Source organism: Ctenocephalides felis, unplaced genomic scaffold (genome assembly GCF_003426905.1).
Source record: "Ctenocephalides felis isolate EL2017-DRISC unplaced genomic scaffold, ASM342690v1 CF-g0.4_SCAFFOLD_01886, whole genome shotgun sequence".
Classification (NCBI taxonomy): domain Eukaryota; kingdom Metazoa; phylum Arthropoda; class Insecta; order Siphonaptera; family Pulicidae; genus Ctenocephalides; species Ctenocephalides felis.
In genome coordinates, this window is record NW_020538040.1 from 160,943,568 (window position 1) to 160,962,942 (window position 19,375).

Consider the following 19,375-nt stretch of genomic DNA (forward strand, 5'->3'; position numbering starts at 1 on the left):
TTAGTTTATCATTAAAATTATATAAATATTTACATTTTTTTTAAATTAATTTTTAATTCTTTTGGATTTAGTACACAAAAAATTAGATATAATCTAAACGCGTATAAAATATATTGATTTTAAATTTATTTAGAAAATCGAGGCGATTCGCGATATCAAATATTTTTAAGCTTTTAATTATTTTTATGTGCAATTTTATTATTATTACTTATTATTCGATTTATTCTATTGAGCAAATCATGCCAAAAGAGCTAAAAAACTAGCTTTTTATTTTCAAGTGTTATACACTCGTATTTCATGTTGGATTTTTTAAATTTTAATTTAATTTAATTTTTCATTATTCACAATATCCAAAATTGCGTCGTAAACTTCTCCTTATTGATATCGAATTGTATTCATCCTTGCTTTCCCGTCATATTTATAGTATCAGATTGTTTCAATTGTGATTGTGATCATTTTTTAACGGAGTGAAGAGGTATTGTCCAAAAATCAGTAAAAAAAAATGCAAAGAAATTACACATTTCTTGAACTATATTTAAAAAAAAAAACTAATTCTATTTGATATATATTATTTCTCCATAGTTAATAATTATTAAATTTAGAGTATGGATATCACAAGGTATGAAAAATGCCTTAAGATTTTCGTTCCAAAGTAAATTGTGCTTCCATTTTTCATATTTGTTCCATTTCCATAACCCTAATCACGCATATCTTCAACGTTCAAAGTTCATCAGTTGCGAAACATTTGCAATAAAAACAAAGTTACAGTCCAATTTCTCGGAATAAACATGCCATTTTCTAAGCACTGTCTTCCCATTTTTCATTTTTCTGATTATAATTTGTTCATATTTTTTAACAAGTTCCATTTCAACTAAATCAGTTAGCAATTTTTTGTCAATAATGCCCAATAATTAATTTAATCTTTGGCAGGTTTTCGCTTATGTGATTATGAGATTGAACAAAATATTTTCTTTTTCGACTTCACGGTACTTTCAAACAGAGAAAAATTGAATAAGAAGATTAAGCAATAGAGATGTTATTTACTAATTTGCAGCTGTTATTATTAATCATTTAATTGTTTCTACTGATATCACATTGCCAAATAAATATGCTTTTTGTGTCACCGTATTCATAGTTAAGTTAGATTTTTTATTATAATTCAATAAATATTCTAGATTGTATATAAATAATAAATTATAAATTTATTTTCCGAAACTTGTTTTAGCGCCCCCTAAGGCGTGCGCCCGCATTTTTTGCATGCATCGCATGCAAGGCAGGACCGGCCCTATGTATATATATATATATATATATATATATATATATATATATATTATAATACTATATATTCTTATTATAAGCCACTGCAATTCTTGCATTTTAAGTTTGATTTGTTTGATGGATATTTGACTTGATGTCAAATGCACTCTAAGACGGCCGACAAAAATAATACAGCATTTGAAAAACCGGATGCCACAGAGTATTTTCATATTGTATTTGTGTCTGAAAATTTCAAATTATATTTTTGTTTGACACATGTATTAAATATACTAAATAGGCGGGTATTGCAACGTTCAAATAAAATCTTCTTTGCTTCCATCTTGAACCAAGTTTCACTATATAGTGCAAGTATATACTTTGCATGGAACAAGAGCTACTTAGCAACATTATCTGTTACCAGAAAAGCCATATCCAATAAATTTTAAAGGTGCAATACTGCATGCTAATTTACATATAATACTACATGAGCCTGTCCATCGCACCGCATAAAAATTACTATTTTGAGAATAAGATGTGTCAAAAAGCAAAAAGGACAATAATAATTCTTGATAAAAAAATCAAAATAGAGTTCAAGAAAAATGGCTAAAGGGTATGGGCGTGTTTCCATACAGAATTGGCCCCACCCTGGTATTTAAATTATTTTGATGCCATTTTATAGGTATTTTCGAGAAAATTCGATATACCAAATTTCAAATCCGTAGATCATCATTTGGCCGAGATATCAGTGAAAACATGTGAAAGTGGCCCCTTTTTTCAAACTTGCTTTTTGTCGGTATTATAAAAGATATCGAAATAAAATTGACGTGGTTCTATTTGCATTGGTCTTGACTATATTATTTATAATGAATAATGTTAAAAAATTGTCATTTACTGGATGAGAAGTTGGAAATAAGTTTTTATTTGAAATTTTCGACCAGTACGGTTGATTTGACTACTTTCTAAATAGCATCATTTTAAAGCCTGTATATTTTACTTTTATTGTCCAAAATTATATTTAAATTGAAGTGGAACTTTTTATAAAACGTTGAAAAAACCGAAGGTAGTACACGCGGAACCCGTAGAATATCCGTGTAAGTAGCTTCTCTCAATAGCAAACCAGTGCACATTGCGCTTGGCGCGCATCGGAACATACTCTATATAAAGGTAATACTTATTTAAAAAATAAAACTAGATATATACATTTATGTCTTTTATATTCATATATTTATGTATATAATTATTGTGCTTATATATTTATATACAATGTTTTTTTGTTCTGGAATTATACCTAAAACTTTGTGTGCTTTTTATATTTTATATTGTTACTGTATATTATTTTATAACGATAGAAATACATAAATAAATAGTCACTATATTTACCATAGTAATATGGAAGTTAAGTTACCAAGTTATTAAGACACTTTTAATCGTAGTCGCTATCATTGTTAATAGAAACTGTAGTTCTTTCTGTTATGTGTCAATAACGCGTTCCATTGGTACAAAAAAATTATAAATCGTATGAAAAGATTTATATATTACATTTATATATGTGGCGTTTGTTGCAAAATAATAAAATAAAAAATTAGAACGTACCTCTAGCAATTCTGCACCAATACCTAATTTCTGAAATGGTGGCAAAACAAGCATCTGACTGTCGAATGTTATTTGGGTGATTAAGGTACCGATAAACAGTGGAGTAACCTGCCACAGCGTAAGCTGAATTCCCTGAATCACGTGCGTACTTTTCATAACTGAAGATATACATGTTGCTTCACATTGAATATATTTAATATAGAAGATTTCACAAATAAGCATTACTTACACTGTAAAAAATGTCCACTGGCGATCATCTACGTCTATAAAACTGGATCCATCGATATACCACAATAGGAATGTTTGCAGTCTAGTATGGAATTTCAAATAGTTTTGGTCACCAATGTAGCAATAATAAATTTCAAATTTTCTCTGCTCAACATCTAAATTTTAAAAATATTTTGAAGCACCATTAGAACAAAATTTGAGGTAACATGCTGAATGTATTAGAGTACATGTACTCTTAATTGCAATTAATAATTTCCAAATGAGCAAATTTTGATATGATTTTTTTGTGGTGAATAGAATGTAATACTATTTCATATTACATATGTAAGTAAGGCATTATTATTCTCAAAAACATTTATATCCATTCAAGAGCCATAAAAATGAGTTACCTGAATTCCTTGAATGGAATGAATGAATTTGGGTTCCAAAAGGTTTAAAGTTTTTATCTTGATCAACAGCAACTCTAAATTCATCTAGGTTGGTGAAATATTGGGGTGCCAAACAAGGAGTTAGCAACTTTAAAATATCATCAGGTTTAGAATTTTCACCAGGTGTAGTAGGCAACTGAAATCGGATACATATATATATACATACAATGTGCGTAAATATATATATATACAGGGCCGGTCCTGGGGTCCTTAGCGCCCGCATGCAACTTTTTTTCTCCCCTATTAATTTTCACCGTTTTAACAGTTTATCATTAAAATTATATAAATATTCACATATTTTTTAAAAATTACTTTTTAATTATTCTGGATTTAGTACACAAAAAATTAGATATAATCTAGAAGGGTATAAAATATATTGATTTTGAATTTATTTATTACTATCGATATCAATAAATAAAACAATCATAATTTCATATTTTAGTAATATTCAATATGTAGTAAATTGGTTAAGGATGTTAGTTCGAAGTAACTACCATAGCAAAAGAATTAATATTTTTGTTAGATTAAAATTATAGAATTTAAGATATGAATTTCAGAAATAGTATTTATTATTTTGATATAAGATCTTGATATCAAAAAAATACTATTTCTGAAATGCATTTCTTAAATTCTATAACTTTAATTTAATGAAAATATTAAGTGAAATAAATAAATAAATTTTTACTTATTCTGGATTTTTTGCACAAAAAATTAGATATAATCTAAAAGCGTATATAATTTAGTAGTAGTAATATATTTTATATTGATTTTAAATTTATTTAGAAAATTGAGGCGATTCGGGGGTTGATTATAATCAAGTATTTTGAAATTTTCAATTATTTTTAACGTATGTGCAATAAACATAACACTCGTAATTCATGTTGGATTTTTTTAATTTTAATTTAATTTAATTTTTCATCATTTACAATATCCAAAATTGCGTCATAAACTTCTCCTTATTGATATCGTAAGACCATATTCAGAGTATCAGCTTGTTGTTTTAAAGTTAAATTTTTAACGTATTTTAGAAGTATTGTTCAAAAATCAGTAAAAAATGCAAAGAAATTACACATTTCTTGAACAATATTGAAAAAAAAACTTATTATATTTGATATGTATTATTTCTGTATAGTTAATAATTATTAAATTTAGAATATGAACACCACTAGGTATAAAACAAGCCTTAAGATTTTCGTTCCAAAGTAAATTTTGCTTCCGTTTTTCAAATTTGTTCCACGCATGTCTTCAACATTCAAAGTTCAACAGATGCGAAACATTTGCAACAAAAGCAAAAGTTACAATTCAATTTCTCGGAATAAACAAGTCATTTTCTAAGCGCTGACTCCCAATTTTTTATAATTTGTTTATATTTTTTTAACAAGTTCCGATTCAACTAAATCAGCTCGAAATTTTTCGTCAATAATGTCAACAATTAATTTAATCTTTCGCAGATTTGCGCTTACGGGATTGAACACTAGATAATTTCTTTTTCGATTCCACGGTAACTTCAAGCAAAGAAAAAATTGAATAAGTAGATTAAGCAATAAACAGAGCTGTTATTTACTAACTTGCAGAATTATTAATCGGTTAATTGTTTCTACTGATATCACATTGCAAAATAAATATGCTTTTTGTGTCTCCGTATCCCAAGTTAAGTTAAATTATTTATTATAATTTATTAAGTATTCTAGATTTTAAATAAATAATTCTAGATTTTATATAAAAAATATAAATATTATATTATAAATTTAATTTCCGAAACTCGTTTTGGCGCCCCTAACTAAAAGAACAAAATAATGCAAATTAAGAATACAATAAAATAGAAACAGCTAATGCAAAACTATGTTTTAACAAGATAGATTTTAAGTCTGAAATGGTATTGTATCCAAAGAAAAAACAGTTTCAATATAATAATCATGCACAGTAACTCATTTGCGTAATTCTCAATGTTTGATACATAAATACTGTTTGTCTTTAATTACTTTATCTGCATAAAATATTCCCAAGTCATCATTGATTGTAAAATTGGAGAATTACCAATGTTCATGTGTAATCTTCGAATGCGTTTGTTGCACTTTAACAATATTGGTCTTACTTGCATAAACCATAAGCCATGCTTCAGATCTGATATATATATATATATATATATATATATATATATATATATATATATATGTCAACTTTGTTTTTTAATTAAATTTTCGAGCTTTTTCTCATAAGCCTGTGCAATTCTTGCATTTTAAGTTTTATGCGTTGGATTTTTGACTTGATATATGCTAAATTAATTTTCTGTTTCTCTGCATGATCAGAGGCATACACTCTAAGAAAGGACAACAAAAACATGCAGCACTTGAAAAAGTGGATGTCACATAGTCGTGGTAAATTGTATTTTTGTCTTACACAAAAATATGCCAAAAAGCAAAAACGATACTAAAACTTGATAAAGAAAATCAAAATGGAATTCAAGAAAAATGACTAACTTTATTCATTTCATAAATAAACAATGTTGATAAAATTTTTAACAATCAATGAACAATTTTCATGCTTCAAAAACAATTTTCAGGCTTGAGCTTTTTCCATTCTTCGTAAGACTCGCATGTAAGTTTCTTCCAAAGTTTTGTAATCAGAAGTTAATTTTGACATTCTTTCATCATCTCCAAAAACATTAAGAGCATTTGTGAATTCTTGGGGCTTCATTACTTTCTGAAGTTTTTTTAAATCATTTTGTTGTTTCTGAAAATTAATACAATAGTAATAAATATAATATATTACTTAAAGTCTTGGTTACATACTTTAAAAGGGCAATTTAATCTTTGCTTAACTGCCAGTCTATATTCTTTATATTGCTCTTCATTATTGATATTTGTTTCTTTCAAACGCAAAATTTCATAAATCCGTCGTACTTGCTTCGCATTTAATTTATGCTTTGATTTAGCTTCTGCAGCCATTGCTTTGTCATATCCTTTCAATAAATTTTCTTTTGAAAATGAAGCCAATTTTGAGCATCTACAACAATCTACATAATCCCTTAATCTTTGAAAATCTTCAGAAGGATCTTCAACAGTAATATCAATAACATCTTCCATTGGCACAAAAAAATTATAAATCGTCTGAAAAAATTTAAAATTAATTACATTACTTGTGTTTGTTGTAAAATAATAAAATAATAAATTTAAAACGTACCTCTAGCAATTCCGCACCAATACCTAAATTTTGAAATGGTGGCAAAACAAGCATTTGACTAATTCTAGGACGAATGTTATTGGGGTAAGCGTAGTATCGGTAAACAGTGGAGTAACCTACCACAGCGTAAACTGAGTTTCCTGAATCACCTACGTACTTCTCATAGCTGAAGAATACATAATGTGTTTCTTATCATTGAATATATTTAATATAAAAAATTTCACAAATAAGCATTACTTACACTGTAAAAAATGTCCACTGGCTATCATCTACATCTATGAAACTAGAACCATCAACATACCACAATAAAAATGTTTGTAATCTGGTATGAAATTTCAAAAAGTTCTGGTCACTAATATAGCAATAATAAATTTCAAATTTCCTCTCCACACCATCTAATGCAATTATCAAAATAAGTGAAATTAATCATTTCGAAATGAGCAAATTTTTATATGATTTTCTGAAGTAAATAAAATACAATATTATTTCGTAAAAGTAAGCAAGGCATTAATATTCTCTATAACATTTATATCCATCCAACAGCCATAAAAACAAGTTACCTGAATTTGTTGAATGAAATGAATGAATTTGGGTTCCGAAAGGTTTAAAGTTTGTATCTTGATCAACAGCAACTCTAAATTCATCTAGATTGGTGAAATATTGGGGTGCCAAATAAGGAGTTAGCAACTTTAGAATATCATCAGGTTCCACATCTTCACCTGGTGTGGGAGGCAACTGAAATGGGACACAAATACATACAATGTGCGTACACACACACACATTATTTATATAGACTTGTTTACTTTCAATATTTAAATATGTTTAATATGATTTGCAACCAATTCATAAAAAGAACTAGTGGGGTGTATGGCATCGTGCCTTAAGGCAAATTGCTGGAACTTCCCGTACCGTAACGAAATTATGAAAGAATATTAAATGTTTTAAAATAGATTATTATAAATATTGTAACATTGTCTAATATTTATTATAAAAATTATATAAAATGAATTGGAAAGTTGAAATTATTTGCTTAAAGTATATTAGAACAGAATTAAAATAAAAATCTGAATTATTTTCGATATACAAAAAAAAATGTTATTCGAAAAAAAATTTTTGAAAAAAAAAATTGAAACAATTTTTTTTCCAAAATCAGTTATTTTGTTAAAGCAAGCAGAAAATTCTTTGAATCATTTAAATAGGACGCTTAGTTCTCTCAAAAACTGCCATTTTTTACACATTTAGCTCCGTATCTTAGAAATGGCTGGGCCTGCCTTTGCCAAAAACTAATAACCACTTCTCCCAATCATTACTAATTGAATGCTTTTTTAGATCATTCAAATCGGATGCTCCGTTCTCTCAAAAACTCTATTTCTATTTTCTGCACTCTTTGCACTGTATCTCCGAAACGGCTGGACCTGCCTTTGCCAAAAACTAATCAGCACATCTCCCTATCAATAGAAATCGAATGTTTTTTAAACCATTCAAATCGGTTGATCCCTGCGCCCGAAAACGTGGACGAAAATTTGTATCCATACATACATACATACACACACAAACATCCATTTTTTCTGAAGTATGCCAAAATGTTCAGAAACCTTGAAAACGTCAAAAAATGCTAAAATTTTCGATTTCGATTTTTGGACGATTACAATAACTTACCCTACGGAAAGTTAAATAGGGTAAATTGATTTTCAATTTCTTATTTACACAACAGTTTTAATAATCACGAATTAAGCATCATTAGTTTCAAATACTCAAAGTAATATTGTATTTTAATTAGCTTAGAAAATCATATGTTTGTTGTCAGTTTTTATTACAATTAAATTTTTCTTTTTGAAAATTAATATAGTTTCAGGATGTGTAATTTGTTTTTTTCCTGATATCATCTACTGAACGATGACACACATCAAGTGTCGATACAAGTAGATAAATAATTGAAAATCAATTTACCGTTTTTAATTGGATGAATTGGCTGCAAATTGCATCATATATCTTTCAATGTTAAATGTTATATATATATATATATATATATATATATATATATATATAAATACATATGAACACATAACCAGTAAACCAAATAATTTTGTAAAATAAGATAAATATAAAATCGTAATCATGTCAACTTAAATATTTATTAGAGTATTTGTATGAGTATTTCATTTGATATTTATTCAAACATGTTTATATAATACATAAATAAATGATTGCCATTATGTAAAAATTGCATCAGAATTTCATTATCTAAAAGAACTAAATAAATGAGACCAATTATATAATAAAATAAATGCAGCTTATGCAAAACATCTATATTTTAACAATATAGGTTTCAAGTGTCATAGTATTATTATCTAATGAAAAAAGCAATATAAAAAGCAAATATAATTAAAGAACCAAGCTAATTGACTGAGCCAAATTGATTACAAATCTGCAAACTATTTTTTGTATCAGCTCTAGTTTTTGAGATACAAAGAAGTTACCGAACCAGGTCCATTCGAGGTCGTCACGGAAAAGAGCTTTTCACAGTGTCAACTATTGTCCCAACTAAGGCCGAATGGGTCTTGTAAGTTTGTGTGTACGAGTAGGCATTAAAATAACATTCATTAGTGTCATTATTCATAGTGTCATTAAAATAACATTCTGAATTGTATTACTATTTTGTACTTTCGTTCCTTATATTAGGTGCGCAACTAAGTTCTCGCTGTTTGTCAGTATATGGCTCTAGCAGTAAGGGTTGGTCGATTTTGACAAATCCAAAATGTCTTGAAGCAAGCTTAGAGTAAGTGAACAAACTGCTGCAAAACATAATTGATTTCGTTTTTGCATTATATAATTCTGGTTAAGTGAATATATCCAATTTTATGCCAAACAATCGTCATTTGCGCAAAGTGTTGATTTTCGTCTTCCATTCAAAAAAAAAAAAAAACGGCAGCTCAAGCGCATCGAGATCTACGGAAATGTTGCTCTGAGCGAAACAACATGCCGTGAAAGGTTTTGTCGCTTCAAAAATGGTGATTTTGATGTTGACGACCACCCTCGTGAAGGAAGGCCAAAACCTTCAAAAACGCTAAATTGAAGGCCTTTTTCAAAGAGGATTCGTGCCAAACTCAAGAAAATCTTGCTTCAGAACTAGGAGTTACCTATCAAGCCATTTCCAAGCTATTGGATGCGTTGGGGATGATTTAGAAGCAAGAAACTTCGGTTCGTTGTGCGTTGAAGCCAAGAGACGTCAAGCGTCGTTTTTTCGCCTGTAAACAACTGCTCCAGCAGCAAAAAAAGAAGAGGTTCTTCATCACATCGTGACAAGTGATAAAAAATGAATACATTACAGCAATCCAAAGAGGAGAAAATCTCGGTTCGGCCGAATATTCACTGCAAAGGTGATGCTCTACATATGATGGGACCAGGTCGGTGTTATTTGTTATGAGCTGTTAAAACCGAGCGAAACCATCACTGGAGAACTGTATCAAACTCGATTGAAGCAATTTTTTTATAATAAAGTTACATTTTCATGGAAAAAACAGCGAGAACTTAGTTGCGCACCTAATATATCATATATATCGTATCTTGAAAACTAAAGCTCATAGAAAAAAAACAATGTCATTTTTTAAATCAGCGCCCCAAATATACTTAAAAACAGCTACTTACTTTCATTTTTGAAAATGCTTCATCTATATTTGTTGAAGATAACTCATTTCAGTAAAAATATATATAATTATTTTTAGCAAAAACATATATTAATCTACCAATATGAGTCATAACAATGACTCCTAAGTTACAAGATAAAGACTAGAACTTTTTTCAACTTACCTTCTGTGAATACTGCACATTAAGATAGGTTTGTAATGATCCTGCACTATAGTATAATTTAATCCTTAGGTTTGAATATCCAAATATACTTTCATTGTCTCCAAATACTTGATGAGACATGACTGGTTTAAATGTAATGGTATCATCATCAACATCTTCTGATGTTCTCGCTGAAAATGTGAAATATCATTAATTATTTGTTAGTATTAGTAAGTTTGATACACTATAAAACATGAACACAAAAATACCTAATTTGAACTCTAATGCATCATTACTGTCAACTACGTATTTCTTCAAGTTATTTATATTAGCCATGATTTTCAAAGATACTATCTAACAAACACTAAAATTAATTTAATTAATTGCAGAAGTGCCGGCACAATTCTCAAATAAAAACTGAATTCACTCAATTGTTTCTAGATTGCTTCCTTCTATTGTTTTTAAAACGAAAATTGTCGCTGAACCTCGGCTAATACCGGTGGCTCGAAACAATTTAATACTTTTGTTTTGAATATCTATCAAAATATTTTGGCATAGCTTGCTTGAACTTTTGAAGTGTTGACATGTTGTTAACGCGGGAAAAATTACTAAGTATTGCCAGCAGCACATAATTTAAATTAACGGTAGTTTTATTTCAAATATTAAATCTGATAAACAACGTGCCATATAAACATTTCACTTTTAAAATAATTTAGATAGATTTTTTTAATACTTTTAATAACTAAAGAATTTACCTATACTTACATACAAATCACACTAATGGCTACACTAATCAATGGAAATGGCTTTCAAAATAAGCTCGTTCACATGTTCCAGTATGAATAAAGAAATATTTGAAGTTCAAAGAGTAAGCGTAAATTTATTAAAGAATATATATTTAATACACAATTAAACTTTTTAAAGAGCTGCAGCACTTTATATGTATATTAACAAAATGCATTTTTCTCTTTATATCTAATTATAGATAAATATTTGTAACAATGTGTAATGCACAAGATGTGCACAAGCCATAACAATAACAAATGTTATAATAATACAACAATTTATCTTTTGTTTTTAATTTTTTTATAGAATCTATACAATTTTATTGGAATTCATCTATTCATCTAACAGTTTTTGCACAAAACCAAACAGTTTGCTATATGTTTGAACTGTTTGTTTATGTAAAAATTAAATTAAATTTATCTGCATAAAACAACTGTAAATAACGTCATTCGATCTTGACGAGTACAATTTATATAAATTTTTCTGAAACTACAATATTAATGCACTGTGGTTGAAACGGGTTCAAATAGAGAGTCATCTTGCCACCGATCTCCACCTGACAGTAAAGCTTCCGCATCTTCATCTTTAACACACAGGGGAAAAACAATTCCATCCCCCATACTGCCCTCAAAATGAAAAATTTGAAATTAACATTCAGCTGATCGCTTTTCTAATTATTATTTACTATAAGTTATAATTGATAATAACAATAAGTAAAATCACAGCTTTTTCTATGAAAGCGCTACGTTATAGTATTTTTGTTATTAAGATATGATAAAATTATAATACAACAATAACTCTATAAGAAACTATTGGATAACTTGACTAGAAACATGTTTAGATTATTTTATTTTATAAAATCTAACAGCAGGAGCCCTTTATAAGTTCAAAATTAGATTAAATTATCCATCTTTTATAATTGAAAAAAAAAGCACTACTTTAATTGCATTACCTCCAAACATTGACAAGTTTTGAAAGAACAATAACCATTAACAAAAAATTATAGTATATTGTAGAAACATGTGTTGGTTGGCGCAAGCTTCTGCATATACTAAAATTCTTTGAAAATGGACTTATTGATCTTATGAAGTTATGATATAAAATACTATTTAGCAAAACTATTTGTATTTTGTCAGTAATTTACATACAGTATACAAAACATCACTCTTATGATTTTTAAAACACAAACTATGAATAGCAAAACAAAATATGAGTAGCATCAGCACGAGAAGTATATTCTATTTTAGATGCAATATGCATAAAACTAATAAATAAGCAAGCATATCTATAAAATATTTTAAATAACTTTGTAAATTATTTATATAAATACATCAAACACAACTTTCATTTGAAAATAATATTCTCCAAAATATTCTTCCTAAAGCTTTTTATACATATATTGCTATGAATGAGTCAAACTAAAATATTATATACATTTAATGAGCTGCTCAAACTTCAGCATGATAATTTTATTATTACACAAACAGTTGGAAGACAATTGTGCAAGTTTTTTATAATTACTGTTATTAAAATGGAAATCATAAATACATAAAATCCATAGCGATCACATAAAAAGAATAGCCTTGTGAAAGAGTATTTTTTGATGCAATGTTAATAAATTATATGATTCAAAAACTGTTTTAACATAATGTACTTTTCTAGTTCTTATTAAAGTATATATATATATATATATATATATATATATATATATATATATATATATATATGTAGAGCTCCGAACAAAGAAACCAAACAATACACTTAAGAAAAATAGAAATTGGCAGATTTTTATCGAAATACTTTGTTATATAATACACTCACTCACTATTTTATATAACGTCTTCTCTTTCACAATTTTGTTCATTTTATAAAAATCCAGCAATTTCTATTTTACTTAAGTATATTGTTTGTTTAAGATGATGTTTCTTGCCAAATGTCCTGCAGGTGAACCATACTTAGTTCCGAAACGTCGACAGTAAATAAAAAAATTGTTTCAACAAACTTTGTTGGTTTTTTATTACCTTTGGATTCTTTGTTCGAAGCTCTTCAAAATATTTACAAATCCAAGCCTCTACCATCATATATATATATATATATATATATATATATATATATATATATGTATGTATGCATGTACATGTATACTTACATACACATAGTAAAATATATTTTTTTAAATATAAATGCCTTTATCATGAACAAAGTAAAATACATATTTAAATTAAATTAAATCATGTCAAGTTTCACATCTAAATAGAACATTTTCAATATATTTGACATAAATATACACAATGTTGGTGATCATTCCTAATAATTCAAATATAGAAAAAAAATACAGAACTTACACACTAATACGATTTGCGAATACAATGTGTAAATGCACTATATATGGCTGGACTTGCTGCCACAATTCCTAAGTTAAGGCCAACTATCAAAGGTGATTATTATTCTGCATGACAATCAATATCTGCTTGTGAAGATTTCAAATTACAATTATAATGCATTTTATTAAAATTTAAAATACGATTAAATTTTAATAATACCATTATAATAAACACTCTTAAATATACAAAAATTATGTTTAATGATTATGCAGATTGAATATTGTTTAATAAGTACCAAGACAAGCATTATATATATATATATATATATATATATATATATATACTATATTAAGGTGGTCCTTAATATGGATGTTTTTAAATTTCCTTGCTCCCAGGGACTCAAATAATATTAAGTACCACCCTAATATATATATATATATATATATATATATATATATATATATATTATGAACCTGCATAGATGAAATGTTCACTTCAAATCCTCCCTTTACATCATATTTATCATATAATTTCCCAAACTAGTTTTATTTGTGATATCTTATTGCTTTAAATATTCACTTTGATATTATACAATTATTAAGTTATTTCGCATTAAATAGCACCTAATATTAAAGTAATAATGAAAAGTAAGAATCTTACATTTTCATAACTTAATAAAAATGTGTTTTTTAAAAAATTACTTAAGCTCATTATTATCTGATTAAATATCACTTAAAGCATCATATATCGTAAAAGATGAATGTTTCAGAAAGCTCGTCATTTTACTACAAGTAAAACACAAGAACTATAACTGAAACTAATTAATTAATATGCTCATTGTTAAATGAAGGATTCTCAATTTTATTATAACACAAGTATGTAAATTGTTTTCAAAATCATCATAGAAACCAACAAATTATTATTTGCAAAGATTTTCAACAAGCTTTAATAATAATTGGATCTCTTTATTATAAATATATAATTAAATAAAATTTAAACTCCTAACAGTATCTTATTAGTTTAAATTATCTATTTTAGGTATATATATTATTTTTTATTAAAATTCTGTTGCTTTTATTGTGTAAATGTTCACTCTAGCATTGGTTAAAAAACAAAACAAAAGAAGGTCGCATTACGCCTTGTTAATATAGGCCTCAAAACACAATTAATAGGAGCAAAATAATTGATAGTTAGTTGATCAGCTTGTTTCTAACCTTGCTTGTGTGTTTCCCATAGAATCATACACATTAACTTGATGCTGTGCTTGAACAGGATATATGACCCCATCTCCCAAACTAGAAAATAATGCAAGCATTTCAACCATATCAAATATTCTTTCTGTATAGTAGCTTCAATGTAAGATTTTCACACACTACATATTAAATAATGGTTTGATCAGTCAAAAACTACACATTTTTTAATATGTCATCTAACTAACTACAGTAATTACAACTAAAGTGGACTGCACCACACATTTTTCCATACCGATGAGTTCTTAAGTAATTTTTTAATTGTTACATTTCAAAAATACATTTAGAGTACTAAAACTAGTATCTGTTTATCAAGACTCCAATAATGCCACTCACAGCATCCTTCATATAAAAGCTTTCCCATTGAAAACAAGCTTAATGCAATATAGCTTAATGCAAAAAGCAATATTGGAAGAAAAATCTATACTGTTACTCAACAAGCAATTTACAATCATAAAGCACTCAACAAATACTCTTAATTAGCGAATTGCTTTTACACATTCATAAGAAATCACATGTTTTGTATATATAGTAAATTTTATTTATTATTATTTACTGACAGAAACTGATTATAAAATTAAATATTTCATGCAAAATTTTATATAGAAGAGAATTTTTATTTATTATTCAGAATTGAACTAACCTGGTAAACACTGGAATTAACCAAGTTTTTGGATTATCGCCAAATACCTCTCGAAAATTATTGTACTTTCCTAAGCTAAAGCCATCCTTATCAGGTCCAGTTCGAAATATTGGAGCACGAAAAGCTTCTAAAATAAAATACTGAATTACATCTGTCCTTTACATATCAAAGCATATTAACTTAAATTCAGGTTATTTCCAAATAACTGATAATGATATATTAATATCAAAGATACACTTATTTTAATGTAATTAAAAAATAATAAGTTAAGTTTAAAATAATATCGAGCTGCATTTCACTTACCTAAAGTTGATCGGTTATGTAACACTAAATAACAATGATAACAGAACAGGCTAACAAGACTGACAGCAAACATTATTGAAACAAAAAATAAAAATAGTATATGAAATCGACCCATGCCTTCCAATTCACCCTGTAAATAAATTTTCGAAATAAATGAGCATAATGAAAAATACCTATAAATGTAATGAAATTTAGACTTACTTTCCAAAATAAAATAAAGTAATGCAAACTTGTAAAAGATATGTAAAGGCAATATATGAGAGCATATCCCAGGAACAAGATAAAATACTTATAATTAAAGAATGATACACAATTATTAACCCAAGGGCAATGGTGATCCATTTTTAAAACACATGTACCACACACACTACAATGATGTGCTCTGTCAGGTTTGATATGTTGACATTTATCGCAATAACGAGCTACTCCACTAGCAGTCCTGAAAAAAGTAATACCATATAAACAATAAACAATAGAAATTTAGTTGTAAAGCTGTGATATTTCCAAGACCCAAAAAACTCACCTATTTGTAGTAGGCAAGTTAGAAGAAAAATTATCTAAAATCCTTTTTTGCTGATCTGTGCTTTCAGCTTGTAATAATAAATTCATTTCGCTACGTGGTATTTTGAACTAAAAGTTAGATATCTTTCAATCACTATGCAATTCAAACCTCAATTATATATATATATATATATATATATATATATATATATATTTAATGTATTCATATATACAAATGCAATAACTTTAACCATAACATTACCTTCACAGGTACTGTTCCAATTTCAGTAAATATAGTTTGCCAGTAAGACCAGAAAAACATTACAAATAATATATGGAAAAACAGTAAGTAAAATACTTTTTCTAAGTCACTGTTTACTGTAACTAAAACGAAGGGGATTAAAAAAGACAACGAAACAATTAAAATTCAGGAATGCATTTAAACTTACGAAAACATAATTGAATGACATATGCATAGTAAGACCACATTACAATCGTAACAATAAATAATACTGGTATCCATTTAACTGCCCGAATGCACCAAAAGCATGTACTTCTTGACGTTCCATTCTGAAGCCCATCCGAAGCCATATTCAAATGTTGATGAAATTTTATATATCATAAATCCTAAAGCCAACCAAACTAGTTCGAGGATAGTTATGTGCTAAACACATATTCACAATTCATAAAACATTCAATCATAAATAAATAATCACAAGCAAGATAAGACAAGGCAATCCTTTAGCGAACCGATGACCACTTAGACCCATAGTCATGTTGTTGTCTCTGTCATTTTCGAAGTCATCTCAAGTCGAGTGTAAGAGACAGAAATACCTTTAATACTTAAGATAGTTTACAACTGGAATGGAATACTTTCAGAATCGCAAACTGTCAAAATAACAAGTAGACCAACATAAGAATTTGACACTTCAGCCACGGTCCAGTGAAGTTATCACATTGCTAATCATAATAATCACCAAACTGTTGCCTAATTTAAAATAATCTCAAAATAATATTCAAATTAAGGTAAATCATTTATCATAATTTTTTATTCATGTTTACAAATTACAAAACTTTATTACAAATAAAATAAATCACTCATAATCAATGTCTCTGTGGTTCAATTTTAAATTATCAGTTAACATCAAAATCAAATTTATCTAATTATCATTTACTCAAAAAGATTATTTTTGTTGTTGGGAGAATATTATATTGAAGTAATATTTAATCAATAAAACTTTGCTCTACGCAGGCCTTAACACGTTTTTCATATTCCCTACGGTTCTCCTTGTAGAGTTGTGCGGCCATTGAGTTAGCGGGAGAGTTCGGATTTGGGTCACTTAATAAAGACTGAAAAAGTAATAAAGATTAAACAGTAAGAGGTTAATAGTAAAATATATATGTTAATTGCAGGAAATGACAATTTACACAATTCTTAAATTAGACATTGCGACTATGGAATTCCTTGATCGAACAAATATTTTACCGCATTCATATCAATGAACAATCATATTTATTATTATAATTCGATTATATGAAAAAATTATTCTTAATGTAATAATAATTGATTATTATTAAATGTAATTATTCATCTCATAACCCAAAAGTGTATCTTCAAAAATTCATACATTTGAAAAACTATTATGCATAACTTAATATTTATGGCCCACAATAATTTAATTATATGATGGGCATTGTATTACCTGTATGGAAGTTAATATTGCAGAAACATCATATGTAGGACTCCATCTATTTTGTAATATATCAAGGCAAATACCACCATCAGCATACACATTAGGGTGAAACATTTTTGATACAAAACGAACAGTTGGAGCTTTGTTTGGATATTCTTCTGTAAATTCAATAGTCAATTTAAATGTGCCATCTTCAAATGGCGTATCATGAGGCCCAAAAATGACTGCATTCCAAATCATGATGTTATTATCAGTTGGAGCTCCAGATACTCCTGTAGGTGGATCTTCTTGCAATCTCAAAAATTGAAAATATTTTTAATGAAATAAAGTATATTTTTCGTTCAATATAAAATTGCATCTGATCCAATTTACTACAAATATCTTTTACAAATGCGCTTGGAATCTTGCAAATAAACATTTTTAAAAATCTTAATGAACTCTGTGTGACAATTCATCTTAAAATAGTGTTTATAACTCAAAACATTCTTATTAAGAACTAATCACTACTATAAATTATTAATTAAAACTTGGATTTTTGCACAATCAATTTTCTAAATCCAAAAATATCGCTTAGTACTTAATGTATCCTATGAGAGTTCATTTTCTTTCTTGCAAATGACATGTACCTCTTAAAATCGCGCATTAAACGTCTTCTGGCTGGTGTTGACATTTTGGATTTAATTCGAAACTAAACAATCCTTGTATTCGATGTGCTGTTATGAAATTCTTTTTTCGAACGTCACATAAAGAGAACGATAAATTTCAAGAGTAGAGCATCATTTACAGGACCTTGTTAGACAACTGGGATTACGTGTTTTTTGTAATTAAAGAATAACAATATTATATGAAGCAGTTACCAAAAATATGCACATTTGTAGAAATACATTTACAAGAAGAACAATTGAACATGTGAATTTGACATCCAGATATGTGGAGAGAATACATAGGCAATACATGCACTGAAATAATACCAACATAGAAATTGACTCATCGCTCAAACATAGCGCACCCACGTACACATACACAATGCATACACAGGACACACGGGACGGGCTCACACCATATATATAATATGTATAGAATATATTCATAAGCTAACCAGCATGCATGAAAGCCCATTGGTCGTAGACTGATTGTAGGCTCGATCACACTAGCTGAATTTGCGACAGATATATCAACATAAGATTGCGCTTAACACAAAACATTTTCAAGAAGATTTAACTAGTGGGGCGCATGGTATCGTGCCTTAAGGCAAATTGCTGGAACTTTCCGTACCAAAAATTATTTTTTTTAAAAAGATTAACATTTTTGAAAAAAAAAATTACTCTGAAAAATTAGATTTTTGAGAAACTAAAAATTTACTTTTTTTAAAGAAAAGACTTTTTGAAGAAAAGTG

The 19,375-nt window shown here is 27.8% G+C and overlaps 3 protein-coding genes and 1 pseudogene across 4 annotated transcripts; all 4 read right to left on the minus strand.

The window, feature by feature from the left end:
• Positions 1-2,669: 2,669 nt before the first annotated feature.
• On the minus strand, positions 2,670-5,995 carry LOC113376149 (annotated as a pseudogene).
• Positions 5,996-6,052: 57 nt separating this feature from the next.
• On the minus strand, positions 6,053-11,010 carry LOC113377712 (histone acetyltransferase type B catalytic subunit-like). The gene is made up of 7 exons (XM_026618119.1): positions 10,748-11,010; positions 10,500-10,669; positions 7,250-7,424; positions 6,931-7,084; positions 6,690-6,855; positions 6,299-6,616; positions 6,053-6,239 (listed from the first exon to the last, which is right to left on the minus strand). The coding sequence occupies exons 1-7, from the start codon at positions 10,812-10,814 to the stop codon at positions 6,066-6,068; spliced, it is 1,224 nt and encodes a 407-aa protein (XP_026473904.1). The 5' UTR covers positions 10,815-11,010; the 3' UTR covers positions 6,053-6,065.
• Positions 11,011-11,695: 685 nt separating this feature from the next.
• Positions 11,696-17,091, minus strand: LOC113377086 (palmitoyltransferase ZDHHC15B-like). Of its 2 annotated transcripts, XM_026617277.1 has the most exons (8): positions 16,735-17,091; positions 16,548-16,669; positions 16,308-16,414; positions 15,986-16,223; positions 15,785-15,914; positions 15,482-15,608; positions 14,803-14,883; positions 11,700-11,885 (listed from the first exon to the last, which is right to left on the minus strand). In XM_026617277.1, exons 1-8 carry the CDS (start codon positions 16,874-16,876, stop codon positions 11,762-11,764), a joined length of 1,071 nt encoding a protein of 356 aa, XP_026473062.1. In that variant the 5' UTR covers positions 16,877-17,091; the 3' UTR covers positions 11,700-11,761. The 2 variants fall into 2 exon arrangements, with proteins under 2 accessions (XP_026473063.1, XP_026473062.1); XM_026617278.1 differs by lacking the exon at positions 14,803-14,883 and having other exon boundaries at positions 11,696-11,885.
• Positions 17,092-17,400: 309 nt separating this feature from the next.
• LOC113376712 (ubiquitin-conjugating enzyme E2-17 kDa) lies at positions 17,401-19,014 on the minus strand. The gene is made up of 3 exons (XM_026616732.1): positions 18,606-19,014; positions 17,989-18,274; positions 17,401-17,635 (listed from the first exon to the last, which is right to left on the minus strand). The coding sequence occupies exons 1-3, from the start codon at positions 18,647-18,649 to the stop codon at positions 17,510-17,512; spliced, it is 456 nt and encodes a 151-aa protein (XP_026472517.1). The 5' UTR covers positions 18,650-19,014; the 3' UTR covers positions 17,401-17,509.
• Between the last annotated feature and the right edge of the window lie 361 nt (positions 19,015-19,375).